This window comes from Pelobates fuscus, chromosome 6 (assembly GCF_036172605.1).
Source record: "Pelobates fuscus isolate aPelFus1 chromosome 6, aPelFus1.pri, whole genome shotgun sequence".
Lineage (NCBI taxonomy): Eukaryota > Metazoa > Chordata > Amphibia > Anura > Pelobatidae > Pelobates > Pelobates fuscus.
In genome coordinates, this window is record NC_086322.1 from 200,243,691 (window position 1) to 200,255,819 (window position 12,129).

A 12,129-nucleotide genomic window follows, 5' to 3' on the forward strand; every position below is an offset into this window, starting at 1 on the left:
GAAAGTCTTGGAGGGAATGACAGTAGTAACAGAGGAGGTGTTCAGGGAAGTAGATACTATTCCCCTACCCAGAGATTAAGGGATAGAGAAGATAGAGATTTTGTCGGTCTGGCTGACACTGTCATGGAAGACTATTGATACCGACTGGGCTCCATCCCCCTTTAGCCGAGTGCAGCCTATGGTCGATGTATCAATAGAGGGAAAGAGGAGCTTTTTCATGATTGACACTGGTGCTGAGTACTCTGTGGTAACTAACCTAGTTGCTCCTCCTTCAGGAAGACTATAATTATGATAGGAGCTACTGGGAAAAGCGCTGCTAGACCAATTCTCAGGAGTCATACTTGTATTCTAGGAGGCCATTTGGTTAAGCACCAGTTCCTATATATGCTGGAGTGTCCAGTTCAGCTTCTAGGACGAGATCTATTATTAAAGCTTCAAGCCCAGATAACTTTTAAACCCAACGGATCAACGTCTCTGAAGTTTAATAGATCACCAGGCATAATATCAGTATCGGTGCAAAAGGAAGAAGAATGGCACTTCTACTCTATAATAACAAATACAGACCCTAAGAGTGATGAATCCTTATTTGACATTTCAAGAATATGGACAGAGAATAATCCTCCAGGACTTGCTCGCAATATTCCACCAATACACATTGAATCAAAGCTTGGAGCATATCCTGTTAGCCTTAGTTAGTACCATATATTATAGAGGGCTAAGGAAAATATACAAACCTATGTGGATAAGTGTGCAAAGTATGACATCCTAAAATTCTGTACCTCCCCTTGGAACACTCCATTATTACCTGTTCAGAAGCCGGGATCAGATGAGTATCATCCTGTACAAGATCTAAACGCAGTTAATAATGCAGTAGTCAATATACACCCAGTGGTACCCATCCCCTATAATCTGCTTGCTTTAATACCAGGTGGGGCAACCTACTATACCTTCCTAGACCTCAAAGATGCTTTCTTTTGTTTCTGGGGTACTGCTGAAAAATTATGTATGGGCATCCACCTTCCATACTTGGTAACTTAACGGGGGATTTGAGTCAGTTGGGAGAAGGAATTACCCGGCAGCAGGTTGTAGAGTTGGGTAAAACTATGGAGGAGGTACAGAAATGGGTACAAGATAGATTACCTGTGAATATTTATCCACCTGTTCATTCTTGCCATCTAGGGGATCAAGTGTGGATAAAAAAATGGAACACTGTTCCATTAGGTTCCAAGTGGAGAGGTCCCTATGTTGTTCTTTTATCTACCCCAACAGTTGTAAAGGTTGTAGAAGTGACTCCGTGGATTCATCACTCTAGGGTAAAAAAAAAAAAAAAAAAACAGCGGCAGATTCCTGACAAGCTACCATAGATCCAGAGAATCCTTGCAAGATCCAGTTGAAGCGTGTGACCGAGTTGGATTAAAAGTGTTTTTTTTTTGCGAAGATAATATTGTTAAAAGGGAACATCAACAAAGATCTACAAGTGAGTGTTTTTGGAGTGTTTTTGACGGCCATAATAATGCCTGTCCGCTCACCAACGTGTTATTAAAAGCCAGGAAAGTCTCGAAGGGACCCCTGTGAAGACGAGCAGAACTCCATTCCCTGCAGCCCTTACATCCTGGAAGCTGAGGTGCCATCGCACGGACGAAGACTGAGGATGAAGACGTCGAAAGAAGTGTTTTTGATAATATGTATTTTTGTGTCTTTTTATATTCAGGAAGGTAGAGGTACCGACACTCCTAGCTGTGAGGTATGCATTAAGACTACAAGAACAGGTAACCATATTTCCCAGACCCTAATTTGGCATTCACAATATGAATGTAACGGAGATGTATCAAGATGTAGATACTTAAATATAGAATATAGTGTGTGCCATTTAGGAGTAGGAGAACCTAAGTGCTTCAGTCCAGAGTATCAACCCCGTACAATTTGGTTGACCCTCGGGAATGGAGATCCTCAGGGGACCCTAATAAATAAAACTGAGTTAGAAACCGTACATTCTTCGGGTGTTCTGCTATTTGATGCATGTAAAGCAATATCAAGTGGTAGAAAGCCGTGGAATGTATGTGGGGATCTTAGATGGGAGAGAACATATGGGTCTAATGATAAATATATTTGTCCCAGTAGTAAAAATAAGTATGAGTCCGAGATGCCCAAATAGAGAATATAATTTTTGCCCATATTGGTCTTGTGTGGGGTGGGCAACTTGGGGACAGACAGCAGACAAGGACATGATTGTGACTAAGTTGCCTACCAGTCCATACTGTAAGTCTATGGAATGCAATCCAATCCATATACTTATAAATAACCCCGACAAGTTCTTAGATAAATATGGTAATTTATTTGGGTTTCAAATATATGGGACGGGTTTAGATCCTGGGACAGTATTGTTTATAGGGATAGAGACTGATACGGTAACCTCCCAAACTCATCAAGTATACCATTCCTTTTATGAAGAGATGAGTATAGATAATAAGATCCCCCATAATGCTAAAAACCTGTTCATAGATTTAGCCGAAAGTATTGGCGGTAGTCTTAATGTTACCAACTGCTATGTGTGTGGAGGTACTAACATGGGAGACCAATGGCCTTGGGAAGCAAAGGAGGTAATGTCCGGTTCTGAGGCAGTTGACCAATTAATATCTACACAAGCCGATTATCATATGAGTGTTAGAGGTAAATCTGAGTGGAGATTAAAGACCTCCATCATAGGTTATGTTTGCATAGCGAGGAAAGGAATGATGTATAATACTTCTGTAGGAGAATTAACTTGTCTAGGGCAAAAAGCTTATGATGATGATACGAAGAATACAACTTGGTGGTCGGCTTCAAATGTCTCAGAACCATCTAACCCGTTTGCTAGATACGCCAATTTAAAGGATGTGTGGTTTGACCTATCCATCACATCTACCTGGAGAGCCCCAGCAAATTTGTACTGGATCTGTGGTAAGAAAGTATATTCGGAGTTACCACAGGACTGGGAAGGGGCATGTGTATTAGGTATGCTCAAACCATCCTTCTTCTTGTTGCCAATTGAAACAGCAGAGACCTTGAGAGTTAAAGTTTATGATGTGAATCATAAAAAGAAGCTAGCATCCTTGAATGTAGGTAGCTGGGAAGATAATGAGTGGCACTGGCTACCTTAGCGCGCTTCATTGCCAATAGGAGGGATGTAATATGTGAGGGAACTGGTTAACAGCCAAACTGTATGCCCATGAAGTGTTATTGTATTCTAATACAGGGATTCAAGCCTCATTCTACCATTAGGCAATTATGGATTCCTCTGTAAAGCACATAGCCTTATTACCAGGTAAACCAGTTGGGCTGTTGATAAAGTCCTCCATTCACTTCCAGTGCAAATAGAAGGAGGTGTATGTGGAAAGTTCAATCTCAGCAACTGTTGTCTGCACATAGATGATGAAGGGCAGGCAGTGGCTGATCTCACAAGCCACATGGCTAAACTGACGCATGTACCGACTTAAGCCTGGAACGGGTACAATTCTAGTAGTTGGTTTGGAAGTAGGTACGAGCAGCTTGGAGGGATCAAGACATTGGTAGGAGGAGTCATGTTGATTATAGTGTGTCTCTTTCTACCATGTTTGGTTCCATTGGTAATTAGGTCCATACAGAGTGTCATAGAGAGCACGACAGAAAGGAAACCAGCTGCGCATGTAATGGCTGTTTGCAAGTATGAACCCTTAGCCCAGAGAGAATATATTCAGAATGAGGAGTGCTGAAGGAATTTGTAAGGATGCTAAGATGCTTACGAGGTCTGTTCTGATTCATGGCAACCTGAGGTGTAAGCAAACTATGGTTAAGTGATGCATCTGGAATTGTGAAATATCAGAAGCATCAAAGGGGGGAATGTGGTGGAATCTCAGTAAAAATAAATTTACTAGGACAAGATTGCCATGTGGCATATGTGTAAATGGTGTATCAGTTAGTTAGTTTCACGTAGCTAAGATACAATCAACACCGTATTGAGCAAATGCAGGAATGCAGAAACTGAAAACACTTCCCCCCTCCTCCATTGTTCTGGGTGAGCCATGTGGTCTAATAAGTAAGGGAAGTTAGGCTTTGTTCAGCTGATTGTGTAAAGAGTATATGGGGGTAGAGTTAACTATAGGAGGAGCTATATGTCTATATCATGCATTTACACAGTTAGTTCTGGGCTCAGATCTTGTTGTATTTTGGTGACATAAGTCCCTCTGAGCCCCGGTCAGTGAATCGAATAAAGAATCTCTTCCTTCCTGAAGAAACCTGTGTCCATCTCTCTGTGCTTGGCTTCCGTCAGTTTCTCCGGTATCATTATTACTATATTTAAGGGGTGGCAAGAGAGGGCCAGGGGAGCTAAATAGAATTTATAACACTATAGGATCAGAAATACACATTTGTGCTCCTGACTCTTTTGTGTTCCTTTAAACGAATATTTTAAGCACCATAACCACTAGACTCCAACGCAGGTATTATGGTGCCAGAAGTGCCCTGTCGCTTTCCCACTTTAGGTAGTCAAACCATTCAAGATGCATTTTAACCAGTTAACTCTGTGATATAGGAAAGGTATCCAATAATTTTGAAACTCGAAACAAAATGAGCATTGTACACATAAAAAAAAGCAAACAGAATAAGAACTTTAGAATGTAAAAAATAAACCACACAAGGTAAAAATTGCTTTAAAGGGTTAGTTCTCTGCTGCAGTCTATCTCAGAAAAAATATATAATTTTGCAGGAGAGTAGTTAAATATTGGGCCCATGGACTTCATATGGAAAGCAGATTTTAGTCAGTCATTCTGTGATTATCTTACCTGCCGCAAGCAATCTGAGTCACTTCACTGCCCATTAACTCCACCACACGCCTGGGATTTATTTCGTTATGAAGACTGTCATGTCCAAGTTGACCACAGCCCCCAGCTCCAAATGTGAAAAGGCCCCCAGACTGTACAGGAAACCAGCAAAAGACAAACAGGGTTATTTACTAAGTAAGAATTCAAAGTGAATTCAGAATGAACGCTGAATTAGAAGCACAGCTTGCAGAATTTTTTCCAATTGGTCTTACATTTGAAATTCACTTTGAATTCAAAGTGAATTCTCACTAGTGAATAACCCTGGAAGACTTGTGGATAGAAAGTCAGGCATTTAAGATGCGTTCTCAGCCACTAAGCCTCACAAATACAAATCAAGTCTCAGCAGAATTTTGATGGATCACGGATCTTGTAAGAGTTACAGAGATCAGTACCCAATGTCAGCGATCACTCCTTGCCGAGACACCAATATTAGCATTACAGTTACAATTGACCAGTCATCAATAAATCATGTGGATGACAAGTTAATGCCCACGTAAGTATACATTTACACATTGTGCTTCAAGATCGTTAGCAAATGTAACGCTCAAAAAAAATATACTTACTTAAAGGGAACCTACAGTCCCAGAAATATCAATCAGTATTTAGGGACAATAGATTCCCTTCTGTCCACCCCCCTTTGCTGCTAAAATAAAAGCTTAAAAGAGAATACTTACCTTGTTTCCAGATTCTGAACACCTCTTTTTCAGCCTTTAGCTCCAGTGATGTCCGCATTCAAGCTGATATCACCAGTGATATCCTCTAATCCAATGCTTTACATAGAAATATGCATATGTCCCCAAATGATGCATTTATCCAATCAATTTCTGCTACCAGCAACATTTGATTCACAGAGAGGGTTTTACTGGATCTGGAGAAGGAGACACCTCTAATAGCTGTCAGGAAGTCATTCACTAGAGGTGGACTAAACTCAGCAATATAAACATTACAGTTTAAAACAATTTTACACAGCAGAGTTAAAGGGACACTCCAGGCACCCAGACCACTTCTGCCCATTGGAGTGGTCTGGGTGCCAACTCCCATCACCCTTAACCCTGCAACTGTAATTACTGCAGTTTTTATAAACTGCATTAATTACCTTGCAGGGTTAAGTCCTCCTCTAGTGGTTTTCTATCAGACAGCCACTAGAGGGACTTCTGGCGTCTTAAAGCACGAAAAGTGTTTTAAACGACGCTGGATGTCCTCAAGCTATGCATGAGGTCCTCCAGCGTTGCCAAAATCCCCATAGGGAAGCAGTGAATAATGCTTTCCCATGGGGAGGTTTAATGCACGCGGCCATTGCCAAGCACGCACATTAGGTCTCCCCCGCTGGCTGACGTCGGCCGGGGAGGAGTGTGGGTGGAGCCTGACCCAGCACTGAGGGACATTGGTGCTGGATTCAGGCAAGTCACTTTTAACCCCTTCAGCAACATGGGATGGGGGTGGGAGTGAGGGGGCACTGCAGGATCCTGCAGTGCAAGGAAAACGGATTTGTTTTCCTGGCACTGGAGAGTCCCTTTAAATGTCAGGAACACTGTACCCAGACCACTTAAATGAGATGAAGCCTTTAATATCTCCCACTTTGCCAAGCCTATTTAAGCATCTCTCTAATCGCCCAATGATAATTAGTGATCCCTGGAACAGTGCTACGTCTTATTTTAGGTTGTGCCGGTTATTCATGGTGCCATGGTGGGCACCAGAAACCTTTGACTATGCCATTCCTTGGAAGGACTGCCAGCAGCTTACTAGGAGCTGTAATTAAGTAATTATGCAATGCTGCCGGAAGTACACAGTCACTGACAAAATTGACAAAGGACGTGAAGCTAGACTAAAACTCCACGCTTTGTCAACTTTTGTCTACCTGCAGGTTAAGAAAAAGTAGTCCCTAAAAAAATTACAGAGCAGCTTTCAAGATTGCTACTGCAAATTTTAAGATTATTGTAAAAAAAAAAATAATAATAATAATAAAAAAAGTCTGCAACTTACAGGCCGACAAATGATGAACTGCACAACTCATGTCATGTTTGTTATTAAAATCAGTAATGGCCAATGTAAAAAAAAACACCACAACTTACCTATAGTCACTGCTTGCCTAGCTAAGCCTGCATTTTGTCATTTTAGTTTCATTTCATTACAATTCATCAGTGAATAACTATAACATATATATATATATATATTTCTTCTATTGAGGAAGAAGAGGCTCTCTTAAAGTTTAGTTGCTTGTTAAGATTGCTTCTGATTACCTTAGTGAGGATGGCTGTGTGTTCTTCTCCACAACTGATATACACAACCTTCTGTGTTCTCAAAGGCTTTACTTGACAAGGTGACTCTCTGACTACACAAAATGCATAAAATGGTTGAACCAGGGTTAGTCATCTTGGATACTGAACAAATATATTATGAATAATTATGAATTGAAAACAAATTTGCTCTTATACATGTCTAAAAGCATATGCGATCAATGTAGTTCATTGAATATTAAAGAAGTTATAACACTTTTAAAGTAAGCCGATAGATAAGAGGGACACTAAGCACCATTATCACAACAGCTTATTTTAATGGTTATGGTGAAAAGAGCCTGCATGGTTTGTACCAAACCGTTTCCATGAGTTGAACGAATGAATAAAACCCTCTAAATACAGAAACAGTGTTGCTATGCCAGCAGACCCATTTGATGTGACTGCTGGTACTTACAAAAACAAATATTACAGATGATATTCCATATACATACACATTAAAGGGACATTATATTCTGCAGAAGACCAGTGTTAACTTAACATTGCAGGGTTTAAAGGGAAACTATGGTGCCAAGAAAACAAACTTGTTTTCCTGGCACTATAGCTTCCCCCTCTCTCAGGGCTCCCCCCCTACAGTGGTGCAGAAGGGGTTAATAATCCCTTCTGTCACTGTCACTTACCTGGGTCCAGCGCTGATGTCCCTCTGCCCACAATCCTAATGACCTAATGCACATGCTGTCTGGTAGACTGTCTGGTAGACTAGCAAGTAATTATTGCAGTTTATAGAAACTGCAAGAATTACATGCTCGGTGTTAAGGGTGAGGGGAGTTTGCACCCAGACCACTTCAATGAGCTGAAGTGGTCTAGGTGCCTACAGTGTCCCTTTAAAATGCCTCTAGTGGCTGTCCCTCATACAGCGACTAGAGGCAATTTGTGGCGGACCGCCTGGCACCCCGACTGGGTGCCTCAGCCACTCGCAGCCTCCTAGTGCTTACCTAGTACCACAAGCACCGCACCAGACACCATCAGCACTGTAGTCCCCACTTCCAGTGTTACAGCTTGGTTGGGGTCTTGCTGTCCTCCAGCCACCCTGGACCCAAGACCAGGATCCATCTTCCAGTAGGTAGACCTCTCCTCCAAGAGAGTGTAGCAATATGCTCTTAGAAGAGCAAGTGATTATAATCCCAGGGGAGTATAGTGATACAGCCATTCCCCCCACACATGAGATGAGACTATGTTGAGGGTAAGCAGGAATACGTTTATTGTTAGCCACACTGGCCTTTTATGTCAATCCCCATGCAAGGGGCACTCCCCCCTGGACCTGAAAGTAAACCACAGTCAAAACAAGTACACAATTACATTGGCTCTCAGATCCAGGACACTCCCATACATAATAAGATAGTGCCTCCCCTACGCATGGAAGATAATTGGATCAGGAACTGTACTAACTCAATTATCCCCAGACATAACACACATTTCAGCAGTACCCCAAAAGTAGCCCTAAAAAAAACCATGAAAACCCCACAAGAGTTACATCTCCTGATAGCCCTGATCTGGGTGACCAACATATCCAAAAATCATGGAAGTCATTTCCATGGAAGTCATATTTTGACCCACCGCATGCGATTCTCCTGCCCAACATCAGGCTGTGCGGTCGGTCTCTTTCGGGAATACTCAATACAGTCAAAATACCAAACGTATCGGTTCGTGAGTATGCTCAGTCTATGTCCCTCATTCGGGAGATTGCTCCCACCAATCGCCGCTCTTTCCATACGAATCCAGACGAACATATGTAGAGATGAAAGTCCCAGCAGTGTTCGCGCCGTTGAGTGTCCAATTATAGTTCCATGCACTCAACGACAAAACACCGCTGTATGTGTTCGCGGCTAAAGATGGCCGCCGCCACGTTTCCGCATATACGAACTACGGCCACCCAGCTAACTACTTAGAATGTTGCTGTTAAACATAAGTCAGGAAGGTTAATGGGCAGCACACTCCTGTTCTGGGTGGTCTAATTGTTCGGTAACCGAACAGAATAAGTACAATCTGTTCGATAAGCCCAGTATACTGTTCCATAACAGGAAAAAGGCACGATCAAAGCCTTTCCACAGTCCTGAACCAAGGTCTAATACATGGGCTATAGTCCTTGGGCAAGAGGCTGGCAAGCAGGCCCCTCTAAGAACCAGTGGCGAGGTTACTTTCGCCACACACACTTGTTATGAAGTAGCCACACATGCGCATTAGCCTCCAAATACTTTCCTATAGGATTGGCTGTGAGGGAAAAATTCAAGCAATACCTTTTTTATTTCCGGCAGGTGGGCCGAGGTCCTAAACGCCCACCATGGCACTATAGTGTTAGGAATACACATTTGTATTACTAATGCTTTAGTGTTCTTTTAAATACAGGTATAACTTATTTTTTTACAGATGCCTTGCACCAAAAAAAAAATCTTGCACCAGGACCCTTTGTTTATTAGTTCTGCTATTGGTGTGTGTATTCCAACCATGCATTGCATGACATTAAACCATGCTGCAAGCTTGCTCCCACACAGCCACCATACTGATTCTTTATACTTTGGAGCCACCATAATAATGGAATGTGATAAAACTCCCAGCAGTAATGAGTCAAAGTGGCCCCAGGGGGCAATGTAAACACTGCCGTTTCTCTGAAAAGTCAGTGTTTACATGAAAATGCCTGCAGGGACCGTTTATACTCACCAGAACAACAACATTAAGCTATAGTTGTTCTGGTGACTATAGTATCCCTTTAAGTATACTTTAAAAGTCTCCAAACATTTGTGGATTTCATACCTCCATGAGTATCTTACCTTTCTCATCACTGAGACCAAGCTGCCCCTCACTGTTCTTTCCCCATCCAAACACTGCCCCAGAGAGTGACAAGGCAAAGCTGTGATATCCACCAGCAACAATCTGGGCCAGAGGAATACCTTCCAGGGACTTCACTCGATGAGCACTGCACTGCGAGCCAAAACCACTGCCCAAGCCAAGCTGTCCATGGCAGTTCTGCCCCCATGTAAATAACTGGCCATCTGGAAGAAGCACAAGTTACCATTAGGACTGCAAAAAAAAGAAAATGACTGCACACAATATGGGATCATTTAAGATTCTTGTTCAGTACTTTTACATAAACTTTAAACAGCAGAAAGCAATTGGAGTGGCAGAGAAATATGCAATGCACCGATTTGTACTGTTGTATCCTGAATCTGTAACAGCAAACTATTTTCATAGCAAAGCACTGGATCAATAGCAAAGCATGCACTAAAACTGTGGAATACAATGCCTCATATAGTAAAAGAATCTCAGTTATCTCGGCTCAGAATTTACACTTGCCATCGGTGAGTGAGCATTTTTCCCTGGCAAGTAGACATTTACCCCTGGTGAGTATGCTATTGCTTGCAGTGGTCAGTGATTATTAAGGTCTGGCACGTAGTATAGGATAGGGCCTAAGAAAGTAGTAATTTCGTCATCACACAATTTAAAACCAACTATGTGTGAAACACATTATGGCTGTATATGCCAAGTTATGGTGAGTTGATGTTGACAAGCAAGCAGAGAGATTGTAGCAAAATGTAATCCAAAATATTACAACAACTCTCCGATTCAAATATCTAGTAGATATTTAGTAGATATATCCCCGGGGAAGACATACATGTATTTCATTATAAGTATAACTAAATACAGCTTGCAAAACGTGCAGTTCTCTGCAGCCTTTGCAAGACTTCCTCTTCTAACCCCCACCCAGACACTTGAATTGCACACTGTGTGTGTGTGTATGTACACTTCCATATTAAAGGGACAATTCACTACCCAAATACAAAATAAATCAAAAACAAAAATATTTAGTAGCTATACCCCAAATGGAAAGTTGCATGCATGTAATTATGCCTTTTTATAGGTATATCTAAAAATTGCTTGCAAAAGTTGCCACTCTGCCTTTACAATCCCTCCCCTTCTAACCCTGCCCAGACTTTCTGTGGATGTCCAATGACAGACTGCCCAATGCAGCTCAACGAGAAGTCTTTACAAGGCAGGTGCTCTGGGCAATTGCCGACGCCTTGAGTGTAGGTCCAGTGAGTTAATCAAACCAGGAAGTAACAGGACCTGTTGTATGATTGACAGCTGGGGGGGGAGAGGGGGTGTAGGCAGGTTAATTTTTAAAAGTGCCAATTGCTATTGATACCTGCACTTTTTGTAAATTAAAAAAAAAAATGGAACACACTCTTCACACATAAAGCTTTTCAGCAAGCCAAAGTGCTTTAGGGATCTGGATTGTCTCTTTAATGAATAAACATCAAAGCTCCTGTTTAAACTCCAATAAAACCAGTCTGTAAAAATATTCTTCCAAATTAGAGATATCTACAGACAATCTTCATTAGGTCACTTGTGCCCTGGGCTCTTTAAGGCTTTAATAATAAAATCAGAATAACAGAATCAGCTGCCATGACTGTCCAACAGCAATTCAATGCTGAACAGAAAATGAAGAAGCCATCTGCCAAATCTTTTATACCGACAATCTAGTCTTTGGAGTGAAAATGCTAAATTAGCATTTATTATCTTCTGTTAATAAAGGCACAGTAAACTGAAAGATAAATGTGCAAAAAAAAAAAATTACAAAATTGGGGGTAGTTCTTCATAAGATTTATTTAATTGATAAAGGCCTCAATTTAGTTTGTTTGTATCAGTATCAGAAATTATTCAAACCTGTTGGGGAAAAAATGTCTAATGATTTATCTACAGAAATTTATATGATTCCAATGTGTTAGAAAAGAAAAAAAAACATTACAAATTATTAATTTCTCATTTTAAATGGTGAATTTTTGTAAAGTATAAATGTTTTTTGGAATCATTTCAATTGAGACCAAAGTTAATTAAACAGTTTCCCTTCATTAGGGGAATATAATATTTTATGCAAAGTATGCTTCAGTTGTTTTATCCCCAATGTATGTGAATGAACTACCAGTACTGGAGAATGTCTTGAAGAATACACAAATTACAAACGTGTTTCTAAACAGTTTAATGAAATGTATTGATTATTA

The 12,129-nt window shown here is 41.1% G+C and overlaps 1 protein-coding gene across 3 annotated transcripts in view; it reads right to left on the bottom strand.

Annotated features, from left to right (window-relative positions):
• The window catches only part of HERC3 (HECT and RLD domain containing E3 ubiquitin protein ligase 3), an 87,485-nt gene that overhangs the window by 33,398 nt on the left and 41,958 nt on the right, over nucleotides 1–12,129 (bottom strand). For all 3 annotated transcript variants that reach the window (XM_063458643.1, XM_063458641.1, XM_063458642.1), the window contains exons 5-7: nucleotides 9,901–10,122; nucleotides 7,079–7,170; nucleotides 4,800–4,930 (exon numbers count right to left, since the gene is read on the bottom strand). In XM_063458643.1, the coding sequence (XP_063314713.1) occupies nucleotides 4,800–4,930; nucleotides 7,079–7,170; nucleotides 9,901–10,122 (445 nt within the window). The remainder of the gene's footprint in view (nucleotides 1–4,799; nucleotides 4,931–7,078; nucleotides 7,171–9,900; nucleotides 10,123–12,129) is intronic.